General features: G+C 35.0%; 2 protein-coding genes across 2 annotated transcripts; both read right to left on the bottom strand.

Annotated features, from left to right (window-relative positions):
• Window positions 1–734: 734 nt before the first annotated feature.
• Window positions 735–5,571, bottom strand: LOC149017875 (B3 domain-containing transcription factor VRN1-like). The gene is made up of 6 exons (XM_089153822.1): window positions 5,485–5,571; window positions 4,136–4,640; window positions 3,883–4,061; window positions 3,230–3,503; window positions 1,293–1,378; window positions 735–1,034 (listed from the first exon to the last, which is right to left on the bottom strand). The coding sequence occupies exons 1-6, from the start codon at window positions 5,569–5,571 to the stop codon at window positions 792–794; spliced, it is 1,374 nt and encodes a 457-aa protein (XP_089009948.1). The 3' UTR covers window positions 735–791.
• A 3,562-nt stretch (window positions 5,572–9,133) lies between these two features.
• Window positions 9,134–10,759, bottom strand: LOC149017876 (B3 domain-containing transcription factor VRN1-like). The gene is made up of 4 exons (XM_089153823.1): window positions 10,658–10,759; window positions 9,882–10,356; window positions 9,597–9,802; window positions 9,134–9,415 (listed from the first exon to the last, which is right to left on the bottom strand). Exons 1-4 carry the CDS (start codon window positions 10,757–10,759, stop codon window positions 9,134–9,136), a joined length of 1,065 nt encoding a protein of 354 aa, XP_089009949.1.
• Window positions 10,760–13,944: the final 3,185 nt, after the last annotated feature.

Here is a 13,944-nt window from a genome sequence, read left to right on the forward strand (position 1 = left end):
GTGTAAATGTAATTATTTATCAATACATGAGGTATAAATGTAATTTCTCTATAAAATAAAGTAAGAATGTTACCATTAACAATTTTAAAGGACAAATAAAGTTTATGATCTTTATTGACACCCCACAAATAAAATTTGAGATCTGCTCCAGAAGAGAAGAGAAATGATACTGTCTATGATCAATTTTACATTCTTTGTGGTATACCTGCTACAGAGAGGAATTCAAGTCATTAACATCTCCTTTCTAGCAAAGTAACCAGTTAACTTGCCATTATATCAGAAACTATCCCAGTAATACTGATTCGCACAATATGACAGTGGCTCAAACTATCCACTTCTAACTATCATTGCATAATAATCCAGTTCATGGTCTCTATGGCCATCTTTGGAGTTTTACATAACATTTATATCCTTAACAGACACAGTAACTGATAGACAGGATTTGCATATTTTCAGTCAACTATTCATGTCTGTACTCAGCATACCTTGCAATAAAGTGATTTGTAAATCTAAAAAGTGTGAAATTACACTACAGATTGAAAGACTTTTAAATCTCCTTTCTCTGAAAACTGATGTGGGCATATTTGAGAGCAGGAAAAAAAAGAGAGGTATTATGCATCAAGTAGATTTGATAAGCCATGAAATGTTTAATTTGTAGGGGGTTAAAGAAAATGAAACATAAACAGAAAACAAGGGATTTGGATGACTCAAAATTCAAAATATTTGTCATTTTCACATCAGTTACTTCAGAGACTACATTTTACTCGGTCACATGGTTATACCAACAATAATCAGTGGCTTTTGAAAATTGAAAACTTTAAAACACTACTTTTGTTCTTAAGAGGCTCAAGAACACAGATATCTCCCTCTTTAATATCATTCTTATTTGCGAAATCAGTCCGGCCAGCACCAAGCTTATAATGGCCATGTTCCTTACTGCACCTGATATACCATTTTCTTCGTTCTGTATCTTGAAGCCTGACTCTTTGAAAGTTATTTGTCGAATTCCTTTCGACAAACATGGTTTTTAAAATCTGCAGAAGAAAGAAGATACAATTAACGCCTCATATAAAAGCAACACTAGACGTCTGCTGGGATCTTCCAATTCTCAACTATATATATGGAAGCCTTTGGCCAACACTCTGAAGTCTATGTTTTGTTCACGAAGCATAATAAGTTTCCAAGACTATATGAAGTTGTTAAAGGAGCCTCTGAAACTATTCTAACAGAAGAATGTCTGGAAAATTGAATAAAATGTTAATCAACATTAAGATTCTCAGTTAGGAGCTTACCACATAATTTCCATTAGCATAAGTGGGATGCAAGTAAACCTCAAAGAAAGGTTTTTCAGACTTGAAACACCTTGCTTCTCCAGTAACTGTAGAGAACAAATGACCATTAGCTCCAGGCATGATTGCATATTTATATTGCAGGAGAACCAACTGTAGGAACAAATGACCATTAGCACCAGGCATGACTGCATATTTATACTGCAGGGGTTTGTGACTTAGTTGTCATTGTTTCAATTCCACGGGTAGATATCTAGTTATCTATATATCTATAAACATATATAGTGGCCTGCTGTTGATAAGGTTATTATTAACTATTTAACTGTTATACTTGTCTTAAATTCTTGTACCCCAAGTGGGGTTTGGACCTATGGTATGAACTGACCTTATGGGTTTAGGTGAGTGGTTCCACTGCAGTTTTGGTGTTTTTGAGAGATATTCCATTTTAACTTTCTTCTATTTGCACAGTGAAATGTCTTCAGCTTCAACCATGGAAATACATGTTGCATTAGCATGTCTCTGTTTTCATTTCTTTTTGTATTTCCTAAAGGGTTCGTTCTAACATTAAATCCTATTTTGATAGCTCTTTTCTGCTTCTTATTCATATTCTGGTTCTTCTTCACCGTTGATCTTAGTATTACAAGAACCCGAGAAACACTCATCAATAACCTAAGACTGTTCTTCTCTGTTCTTACATAAAGATAAAATAAGGGATTTTTTTCATCTGAGACAAATAATCTGTGGTGCTAATATATCCACAGTTCTTTAAAATCATTACCTATGGAACAACGTTTCTCAAGCTTCTGGATCTTGAAAAGGTAAACTTGACACCCAACAGTTAGAAGCAAACTACAGTGTGGCTCGTCCTATAACTCAGGCTGAACACATTGCTTTGCACATGCAGTGTTTGAGAAAAAGTGGCTAAAAGTTCCTGTAATGTGTGATCTACTGTCAACAATCCATTCTTACAAGAACAAACAACACATTGAGGTTGACCACCAATTGTGAGAGATGGTGCAATAGGAAAGTTGACCTCTATTCCCTTTGCTTACTCATGACGGACTGGAGGTTATCTTCACAAGACCTTGTTTTGACTCTTCTTGTATTTTTTTTTTTTTTTTGGATGAATAAGGAATTCATTACCAAATGAAAGGAGGGGGAAGGGGGACCTTGAAGACTTGCTTGTTTTGAATGTTGTTCCAAGCTAGGAATAACCGAATAAGTAATATTTACGCAATATGCTCCTACACTTAAAAAGATCACAACATGCTCTTCACTAAGGTTGTTGCTAAGACCTCAAGATATTCCTAAGCTTAGAAGGTGACTTCATTCTTATGAATTACAGTGTTAATTCATTCTTATGTCCCTATTCTTCCTTTGGTTCTTTCTCTTTTCACTGAACTAAAAGTTTCAGAGCTTAGGCTGTGACTCTTTCTCGGCCTTATATCTAAACCATTTTATAAGTCACCATCACCAGGCAGCATCCATGATTGTGACCAGTAACTACTTCACAATTCAGGGAAAAGGACACAAGTGCAGTTAGAACCATCAGCATCCTCTCATCAAAACCAACTAATAAGTTCCAACTACAAGTTTTCAACTGATATACTACATCTCTAACTTGGATCTAGTGTCTATAACTTTTTTGGGTGAAATAACAAATATAATATAAACACCCTGAAGGGAAAGAAAGAAGGTACAGAGGGGGAAGAGAGGGGGAGGGAGAGGCCAGAACAGATCTACTAATTCTTTGATTCCAGTTAGTAAGAGGGACTAAGAACGCCTGGCAGAAAATGAAGAGCTATCAACACCCTAGGTAAAAAAATTATGCCTGTAACCACTCTGTTTGTGTGTGTGTGTTTCACCCTATTTGAATAACAAAAAATACACAGTTCAACAATATGGGGGAAAGAAATCACCAGTGACAAAATTTTACTTACCAAAACTACAAAGTAGGACCACTTCTTCAATAACACGGAATATTGACACCTTAAACTCAATTTTTCCCACTTTCAAGAGCTCAAAGACACAAAAATCTCCACATTGCAGCATGTTATCTTGAACAAATGTGTTCCAACCCCCACTTAGGAGTGCTTTGATATCCCGATCTTGAAAACAGAACCGGACATACCACTTTCTCCCATTAGGAAGCTGGAGTATGATATTGTGTGCTCCCTCTTTGAAATGTTCTCGGGCAAATGCAAGCGGAAGATTCTATGCAAACAAAGAGAACAACATTACAACCTTAAGAGTATCATGATTTCCAGCTGCAAAAGAAATGCTCTTTTTGCACCAAATGATGCTATAGACATCATCTTGACTTGGGAAACAGGGCACATATATGTAGGCAGAAGGTAATGCAAATCAATTTCCAAATTTCAATTCAAGGGAGCCTACCAGCCCCATTTTGAAGATGGAATAGTTTAACTATGACCATGAAGGTATGCTTTCATACTTTAATATAAATTAGCAATATCCTCATCCGGATAAGGAAAACCTCTTTTGCACCAAATGATGTTCGGGAACTTATATGGCTGTGCACAAAGCAATGAAAGCCAAATTTCCAAATTTATAAGTAAAAGCTAGAGCATACCAATCCCTTGACCAAGTAAGATGGTTTCATGACGACCATGAAGGAAGGCTTTTCAGTTTTTAACATTTGAGCTAAGAATTTTTCCTGCTCTTTTTCTAGTGTTGTTAGTGGCCTTCTTGTCTTCTCAGCTAATGGTGTGGGGATATGCTCCTTGTGTTTCACATAGAATATATCTTCACCTGCATATTTTGTCAAGTTAGATAAGAAGGAGAATTGCCATAAATGCCATCACTTAATCAAAAAATTCAGATACCTTCTTTACTTCTGTCTTTTTTAACTTGACTTAGGTTAGACCTATAAGGTAGCCCTTGCATCTTCCTTTGATAGTTCTGTTTCATTCTTTCCAATCTACAAAACCCTCTAGGTTCAGATGTTGATCCAACTTCATAAGTTGATGCACGTTTTTTTCCCAAAACGAATTGGACTCCTCGTACTCTTTTTTTTCTTTCTAGTGTCGAACCTTTATTTGAAAGATTCGACTGTCCAGCAGTATCAACACTTTGAGGATACTTGACCTCAAAACCAGCAACATTTAATATAACAACTGAGAAATTCAAACTGCCATCATATTTAAAAACTACAAAATGACCAACAGATATATTGTAATACTTCAAGAATTCTCGCCAACCATTAGTTAACCAAACTGCTCCATCAAGGTTTTCTAACTTTACAGACCACTGTCTACCATCAAGAACCTTGAGGGTTGCAACATCAGGGAGCTCTCTTCCTAAATTTCTCACAAATTCCACCGGGATCTCCTACAGGTAAACATAATTTATTTCAAGTTGCCTTCAAAAATGATTTGAAGAATAAAAACTAATAAGTACAGAGGCTGCAAGGATCATCTCTAACTGAGTTCTATATAAAGCAGAAAGCAAGTATGTAAGACATATATTCTTGAAGCTAACTGTAATGACACCTAATCAAAAGACAGTCCTTGATTTTCTTCTTAAGGTGGACATTTGAATCATGGATTAAATAATGGCATCAATTAATCACAATGAAGCACCATGGAGGACAGTCAGGAGCCATGACTTAAGAGCACCCACCATCTTATCAGAAACACAAACAGAAGTAATTTTAATATGAAAATAATGTAAAGCATGAGCTAAAACCTACAGTTGTCTCTGCAATATGAAAATATAGAAACACATAAAAAAATTGAAAAAACGATAGGCTCCGGAGAGGCTATTTCTAGGAATTTGAACTCATGTCCATGTGTTCAACAAGTGAATTCATGACTAATACACAAAGCACGATGTTCTTTTGACAAAACCATGCCTCACAATCACAGCAAGCTCCTGAACCTTGAACATTTACTATCCGGAACTCAATTTTTCCAATTACTTTATACATGCAAAACTAGTTCTAAATAATAAATATAATTCTTCACAAATCAGACGAAAATTCTTTCTCTTGTTTCTGTCTAAATACAAGCCCTAAACAATTTTCCCTAGTGTTAGCATCGATTGGAATAGAAAATCAAAAAAACAGGTGGGGGGTTATTTCACTAGTAATTCTCTTTTGCTACTGAGCCAAACCAGAGAATGACCATATCAATAGAACCATGGAAGGAGAGAGAGAGAAAGAGAGGACACTTACGATCCTTCCATCGCTGATGCTTGGTTGAAGGATCACTTTGAAGAAACGGGGTATCCTGGCTTGAGAACTTCGCCTGAGCCTCTGCATATTTCACCAGTCGGGCGGTCCAAACACACAACGAGAGAAACAAGTTAAAACCTGATAAAAACACAAGGTTGTGGTGCTCTCTTCAAACATTCATGGCTTTCAAACCTGTAGTTATAGAGAGTTCTGAAGACACTGAACCGAATCAGTAATCTCCTCTTCAAGTCGCTGTTCGTCTGCAACTCTGCATTGTACATGATGTTGTACATTTGTACTATTCCAATAAATGGACAGCGCAAAGGAGATTTTCCTGATCTTCTTCCAGGTCCTCCACCATTCGAAGAGGACCTGAGGGAAGCTCCCTGCTGTGTGCAGAGTCAATTCTGTGAACACAAGTACGGGGACCATTTCTTCGACCGTTGGTTCTATTGATATTGTATCAACTGGTATGTATGTTACAGAAAGAAAAAAATTCGATATGTATCTATTAGTTATTTATCCAAAGAAAATGTCTCGATTGTATAATTAAAGAAAATCATGATGCTTATTGCACATCTCCTGTCTTGCAAGCAAGAGTGCAAGCCTATTTGCCATTTTCCATTCAAGCCCTTTCTTGGAGTCTTGTAATTCTGAGGCCTTGGATTCTTTTTGAAAAAATTATTATATTATCAATTTTTGGGTAAAAATAATAATAATATTAAGACATAAATATAGAAGGCTGTGTAAGTAAATCATACCATTAAATCTATTGAATTAAATTTGAACATTTTATGATGAACAGTCCATATTAACCCTAACATATTTAATGGTAAGATTTTAAAGATTGGTCAGCCAAGTAGAGACCGCTAGAGTTGAATGCTTAATGTCTATTTTGTCCTTCTAAAATTAAGAAAGAGTTGTACTCTTATTATTTTGAATTCCAAAAAAGATTACTTAAATTATTTTTTTGGCTAAATAAAGGAACGTCTTAAAATTAATAATGTCAAATTAGATAGTAAATAAATGAAAATCTGATGGAAGTAGGCACTTCTTAAAATTAATAACATCAAATTAGAAAGTAAATAAAAAATAAAATAAAAAACTAAAACATAATTACTAAGATAATAATATAAAATATAAAGTGTAAATAAGTAGAATAAAAACTTAGGATTATTGCAGAATTTTTAAATAAATAAAAATAGTTGTGTCATTACTTAACTAACGGAGTTTAATGGTAGAGGAGAAATAGTAATTAAAGGTAAGTCTAAGGTTGGATTAGTAATTTCAAAAAGTATAAAGTATAAAGTAATAATTAATCTATAGTACTAGGGGACAATAGTAATTATCTCTAAAATAAATATTATTTAATTCGATTGGGGATTAACATGAAATGAAAATCACATCTATGATGACAACTTTTTTTTTTCTTTTTTCAATCTTAGATTCATTCACACCAGCTTATGTGTATTAAGTCTACAAACTTAAAGGAATTTTTATTTAATTAATTAATATAAGTAGGGTTTCGCCTTTGGACTGAGGGAATTCAAACTCTGACTTCTTACGTGAAAGCGTTGGTTTCTTTTTTTGAAATGGGAAACCCATGGTGATACTTTTGCACAGCCCTTTGAATAGTTAAAGCCAATCATCCTAGGAGATGTTGGAGATTAATATCAAATCAAAGTGAAGTATCAGCCTCATCTTTAGATTCGAGACCCTTACCGGTTACCGCCATGGATGGCTGATATCAATCAGGTAAATCCAAAGTCTGCATCTCGAATTCTCTTTTTATTTTTTATATTTTTGAAATAAATGATTTTTTACATGTTAAAAATGAGATTACATAATATATCATCACACAAAATTCAATGGGCAACCTCTTCACTAAGAGGTGTTGGTCTTACCAATGGTCTTGACTTCTTATTGAACCTTAAACTTATGCGAAAACCACTATCTAGAAAAATAGTCTCCTACACTTATTTAAGGGAAGCAAAGTATTTCTTGAAGCAGAGAACTGAAACTGCAATACACAAGAAGTTATGTTTCTCACTGTAATTCCTAACAGGCCATTAAAAGTTGCATCTGATTGAAAAAAAAAAGAAGCAAATATCTTTTGAATTTTCTTTTCAGAAGAAGCAAGAGGCTCCATGTAGAAAAGTGATCCTTAATTCCAATTCTAGGACCCTCTGAATCATGGGTATCCAAGCAAGATGTTTTTTTTATCCCATTACACTGTCAAGAACTACGCTGGCAATAGGGGATGCCCAAGAATAATCCTCAGGATTCCTTAGTGGTTCGATCATTCATTTGTCGATGGGTTTCGTGTAGATCTGCTCGGTAATTTTTCTGGTCACCCCTGGTCGTGTTCTATATTAGTATCAGTTAGCCGAAAAATACAAAGCCCCAGAGAAGCTATTCTGAATTGGCTGCAATGTTCAATTACATAGAGTTCCTATCCAAATTGGCCAATGTAGTCAATCTACTACTACTACTACACTTCATAAATGGAGTAAGGATTGTGGGATTAAATGCACTCCCATTTTCAAGTTGGTAAAATGCTTAAATGCTCTATCTTGATGAGAAGATTGAGTCAGTTTATGAATTCAAAATCTGTACCCAGAATAAAGGTTATCTTTTGATGAATAATCATAAAGCAGCATTTACAGCAATCCAGCAAGGTAAGGAGTTACTACGTACTACAAATGAGATTGTTCTCTGGTTTAGCATGAGTGACTTGACTGTGATATGTTCCAATACAGGGTCAACAAGATCACTGAATAATCTTTTTAAAAACTTTAATACAGGTTCATCTTCCTAATTTTGATGAAAAGAAACAGCATTAGCAGTTTCCACTCATTAAGGATTTGTTTGGAGATTTGGACCCCAACAACATGCCTGGCCATCAAATTGAGATCCATTGTTAGAGATTCAATATCATTCATTATTTTTTGGGTTTCAATAATGGTAACTACTGAGATTTACCACTGATGCAAGCATAACAAATAAATTATGTGATATTTTATGTCAGTGCTATAATTACTGTATAAACATTCAAGAAATATAAATATGAAAAGAAAAAAAGGCAAAAGCTTGACTACAATCATTCCACATCATAATCATAAGAGAAGATTTCACAGGAAAAGAAAAAGGAGATTAATGTTGAGTAGAAGACAAAACACCCCTTTTTTTCTCCAACTAATCAATTATATCTACATTTTTTAAGACTTTGCACCTAAGAGTGAAAGAGTAAGCGAGTTCTTTTTTTTGTCAAACAAATACCAGGAGCAAGAATAAGAATGTTAATAGCAGCAAACACTTGCTCACTTTAAAGTAGGACTGGATATTATGCATCAGCCAGGAAGGTGGTTTCTACTGTATCTTTATCAGTCCATTCTTGAAAAGAAAATGTCATATACGATTCCAAACTCTCGTATGAATAAGAATGTGGATGTGGGGTGCAAGTGATTACAGAGATAGACATAAGGAGATAACCCAACATGACCAAAAGGGAAATCTTGCTGCTGATCCATCAATGTAATTATCCATAGCATTCTTTCACAATTAGAATAAAAAGCAGTTCAACACACACACAGAAGAAGAAAAAAAAAAAGTGGTTTAAAATTTGTCAGTCTGTCTACTTAGCTCCCTATTAATCAGAAATCGTATTGATTGATATCTGTTCTGCTTCTTCAACAGCACGGAAGATTGAAACTTTGAGCTCCATACCTTCAGCTTTAGATACCTCAAAGAAACAACAATCTCCGTGTTTTAGTTTATTGTCCTGAACAAATTTGATCCAACCCCCACTTATCACGGCCTTAAGTGGGCTCACAGAACACTGAAGTATCCAAGTTCTCCCGTCTGAATCTGATACTTTGACACTATGCAATCCGTAGTTCAGGTACTTTAAGGCAAAATCTTTTGGAAAATTCTGTAAAGAAAGAAGACAAAATGTTAGACAAATCATATATCTAAAGTTGCAATTGACTTCCGAAAAAAACTGATGTAAAGATCTCATCAGTAAAAAGAAACAACATGCAAATTCCCACCAAATCCATTACCCCAGAAGCCTGAAAACAGTCACAAAAATGGAGTACATTCCAAGAACTTACCAGTGTCATTCCCTTCACATAAGATGGCTTCATGATTATCATAACATAAGGATTTTCTGTTTTATACACCTGGGCTGCATATTTTGCCTTTTCTCTTTGTTGGTACTTCACCGACCTCTTACTTGGGGCCACAACCCTTTTATAACTGTGAGACGAAGACATGCTTGCGTTCTCTTCATGTCTAGAGTCCAGGTGTTTTCCTGCATCTTTGATCAAAATAATAATAAAGAAGAATGATTGTTCTATTTACAGTACGAAATCAGCACCTTGTATCAAAGTAATTACCACATTCAGTTGCTGAAGTACCGTTCCTAGCTTTGGATTCTTGCTCCAAACAGTTGATTTCAACCTTCGAAATAGCAGTTGCTAAAGGTTCACACCCATTAAACTGAAGACTTTCATCTTCGGAAGAAACCTCAATTACTTCCATGCCGCTCACAGCATCAAAGGAAGGACCTTTGCCTTCCTTTATGGGGTTCATGTGAAGATCATTATCAGTATCACTTGGATAATCTATCTCACAAGCGCCCCGATTGAATATAAAGACAGAGAAAGTAGAATTTCCATCATATCTGAAAACAAGGAAGTCACCAACAGAAATGGAGTAATATTCAAGGAATTCCCTCCAGCCATTCTGAAATATAACTGATTCGTCCTCTTTCTTAACTTCTACTTCCCACTTTCTCCCAGTGGGAACCTTGAGAACTGCAACATCAGCTATTTTCTTCATGTATTGCCTTATGAACTCATTTGGAATCATCTGTGAACCCCCACAATATTGTCAAATTGTATAAATGTAATTTATTCTGGAACAGTAAGAGAAAAAGATATGCAAAAGTATTCTGTTGATCAACCTAGCCTAGGCTATCAAAGATCAGATTCTTTTGGTAAAATCCATTAGAGATTGGACAAAACATAGTCATTTAACAATCTAGAGCCATGAAAAATATATATACAGTTAAAAACTAGGTGGCAATCCACTGGCTTTTCACTAAGGATCGCTTTGACATGAAAATCTGAAAAAATAGCAAAGAGACAGAATGGGAGAGAGGGGAACTTACTAGCTCTCCGCTTTGAAGATTTGCTTTGAGGATTATCTTGGAGAAATGGGGTGTGGGATTTGAAATGGGAGAGCCTTTTCGGACTCTTCGGCCGCGTCCCATACTTCAGTTCACGGGAGCTCTGCTACTCTTAGACTTTGCAGGGGCTAGAATCGTGATGAGCCATGAAGAGCTTTAATCGGGAGATGTAACAAAAGAGAAAGAGAAAATTCAAGAATTCAAAAGCGAAGACAGGAAGGCTAGTCAAATTCCCATCAAACGGATGCTACAAGACAACCAAACCACGCTGAAAATCTTTTTCCGTCCAAAAAGGAAGGATTCTTCCCTTGCTTTCCTGAACGCCTGAATCCACATAACCAAATAAGGGAAAAACCCATTTTTTACGAAAGCCAAATTGTACATTTTCACTAATGGCTTCTGCAAGTTCTTGTTCGTCTGCAACTCTGCCATGATATGATACATTATTTTGCATTGTTACAATAAACGAACTGTGAAAAGGAGATTCCTGATCGTTTTCCAAGCAACATTTGAAGAGGGCCGAAAGCAACCTTCTTACAGAGTTGCAGTGAGCAGAGTCGGAACATCAAGACGGTGACCATTTCTTGGACCATCGATCCTCTGGAAGTGAATTCATCATGTCATCGTGGTTCCGATATCTATGTTACCGAAAAAAACCGATATGTATCTATTAGTTATTTACCCAACAAAATGTACCAATTAGTTATTATTTAATTGCGTGCAATGAGTAGTGCTTGTGTCCAAACAATCAGTTACATAAAAAGTTCATAATAAAATTCCAAAGGGCCTGTTTGGTTACATGAATCTAGAGATTATTCTTCTTACACAAAAAACGTGAAATCTAGAGATTTATCTTTTTACACTAAAAACGTGAATTTGTAAATTTATGGGTATGGGGTGAAATGCAGAGATTTCATCCCTACTATGAAAACGCTAAACATTTGCATATTCACAAAAATCATAGATGAATCCACAGATTTCATTCCACATATTCGGTTATAACCAGTTAATTCTATAAATTATGACTCCATAGACTTGAAATCTCTAGACTCATGTAACCAAACAGGCCCTAACGTAGTCATTTTTTGTAACCTTGAGTGTGGGCATTAGACACCTATACTTTTGAGGCATTTTTTATGTTGTTGCTACACTTTGGCCTTGCGTGGCCTAGTCTCTTACTCTAGGCTTTTCTAGCTTGTGATGTCTCCCTGGCTTTTGGATCTTGTAGATCAAGAAGTAAGCTTGCTTGTTATTGTTAAATAAATTCTCATTCTACCCCTAGAAAAAAGAGAGTAGCATTAGTGTGACACTGAATTCACAATCATAGTGATACTTTCGCAACACTCTCCTTGAATAGTTGGATTAATTACCCTACAAGGTTCTACCCGAAAAAAAAAAAAAAATACCCTACAAGGAAGTTAGGGATTAACATAAATCAGAATGAGGTATTAGTTTTATCCTTGGATTATAGTATCCCTACCCCATGGACGGTTGATATCAATTGCTCAACTTAAAAGTATATATTTGGACTTTTCAATAAACCCTACATATTTAGAAAAGTAGTCTTATATATTTATTTAAGGAAAGCAAAGTGTTTATTAAGACTAATTAACTAATAATAAATTTTCTTTCTTAGAGTTAAATCATTTAAATAATACCATAGTATATGAACATTAAAACCAGCAAACAATTTATTTATTTTATTCTAATAAATTTGTTTTGAATGCAACATTTAATTACAAATCAGCAAGAGTAAAGTGAAAAGCTAATGTGAAGGACCTTTAAAATTAAACAGAAAATTTTCCTTGATATATTGAATTTAACAGTTCGACCAATTTTTTTTTTTAAGTTAAAGAAAAAGATTTATTCTAACTGATTATATTTTTGAATTTAATTATCTAATCTCTATTTTAATGCCATTTTTTTTTTGGGTAATATCTTAATGCCAATTATTACTGTATAATAAATATTTTAATTCAAATTACTGAAGTTATCTTTTTAATAAAGTCAATTTAATTACCATTTTCCATGTCCAGTTTCATCTCATCTTCACTTCCTTCTCTTTTTCATATATCCACCTTTCCCGCTTTGGCCATATCATTAATGAATATGAACCATGATAGTCGGCTATAATTCCATCATCTTCATAATTTAAGAGCTATGCAGATCCAAGCAAGCCAAATGGTTTCGAAGTGTAAGCCCATGTGAGCATCTTTATCAAAGTATCAATGGTTCTAAGAAATGGTATCAGATGAGTTTCACATCTTGTTGATCTATTCACACTGTTGATTCCGAATTAATTGTATTTGTATAAAAAGATCAGAAAATCCTTATTTCTTTGAAGAGGTTCAAAGGTAAATCTGTTTGATGCTGCTGATACTAATCTAAAACTATCGATTTGATTGTTGATAGATACGATACCATGCACTAGAATATGACAGCATCAGAAAAGGAGCAAAGAGTAAATCTAAGTAAGTACATTTATGAGCCCAACTGATGATCAGGCCTAGGAAGAAGGTCACACTTAAAAATTTCATTGGCATGTGAATGCACTAACCATTGTTGGATCAAATTGCGTTTCCAACATCTTAAGCATAAATAACAGAGACAACAGAAAGAAACATCCTGGGAAGGGAAGGAATTGAAACTGCGACATAGAAGGAGCTCTATTTTCTACTGTGATTCCTAGGAGGCCATTAAAAGTTGCATCTGATTAACAAAATCTGCAAATATCTTTTGATACTTTTCAGAAGAAGCAAGAAGCTCCATGTAGAAAAGATGCTTCAGTTCCAATTCTAGGAACCTCTGAATCATGGGTATCCAAGCAAGATGTTCTATTCCATTACATTGTCAATAAACCATGCCAGCAAAGGGAATGTCCAAGAACAATCCTCAGGATTTCATAGTTTTTATGTAGATCTGCTGTTGATCATTCAATTTCATCAATGGTTTTCACTGTTTTGGCTCTGCAATTTTTCTGGTCACCCCGAGTCATGTTCTAAATCAGTATGAGTTAGCCACAAAGTTGATCTGATCCATGTTCAAAAGAACCCTTCTTTTGCTAGATACAATGCATGTTTTGATTTTCAAATCCAGGGTGGCACACTATCATCAATAGGAAGCTTTTGAAAGTTTGCCTTGTTTCAGGCTCAATTCAAATCCAGGGTTACTCTTTCCATGTTAGCAATAAAACTAAAAGTTTGATGGGACGTACACAGACAAGGGATTCCAGATTGGCTACCTATTGCTGGATAAAACTAATCATCTAG

The sequence above is a fragment of the Hakea prostrata genome, chromosome 4 (assembly GCF_041222555.1).
Source record: "Hakea prostrata isolate BN-2017 chromosome 4, UWA_Hpros_2, whole genome shotgun sequence".
NCBI lineage: Eukaryota > Viridiplantae > Streptophyta > Magnoliopsida > Proteales > Proteaceae > Hakea > Hakea prostrata.

Bases quoted from the DNA above. Each gene is read 5' to 3' on its own strand.
- LOC149017875 (XM_089153822.1), bottom strand. From the start codon at position 5,571: ATGCAGAGGCTCAGGCGAAGTTCTCAAGCCAGGATACCCCGTTTCTTC. The intron at 1,379-3,229 runs GTAAGTAAAATT...TGTTCTCTACAG, and splicing joins GGTCCTACTTTGTAGTTTTG to TTACTGGAGAAGCAAGGTGT. The intron at 1,035-1,292 runs GTAAGCTCCTAA...TTTCTTCTGCAG, and splicing joins ATGCTAATGGAAATTATGTG to ATTTTAAAAACCATGTTTGT.
- LOC149017876 (XM_089153823.1), bottom strand. From the start codon at position 10,759: ATGGGACGCGGCCGAAGAGTCCGAAAAGGCTCTCCCATTTCAAATCCC. The intron at 10,357-10,657 runs GTAAGTTCCCCT...GGGGGTTCACAG, and splicing joins ATCTTCAAAGCGGAGAGCTA to ATGATTCCAAATGAGTTCAT. The intron at 9,803-9,881 runs GTAATTACTTTG...TTTTGATCAAAG, and splicing joins TACTTCAGCAACTGAATGTG to ATGCAGGAAAACACCTGGAC.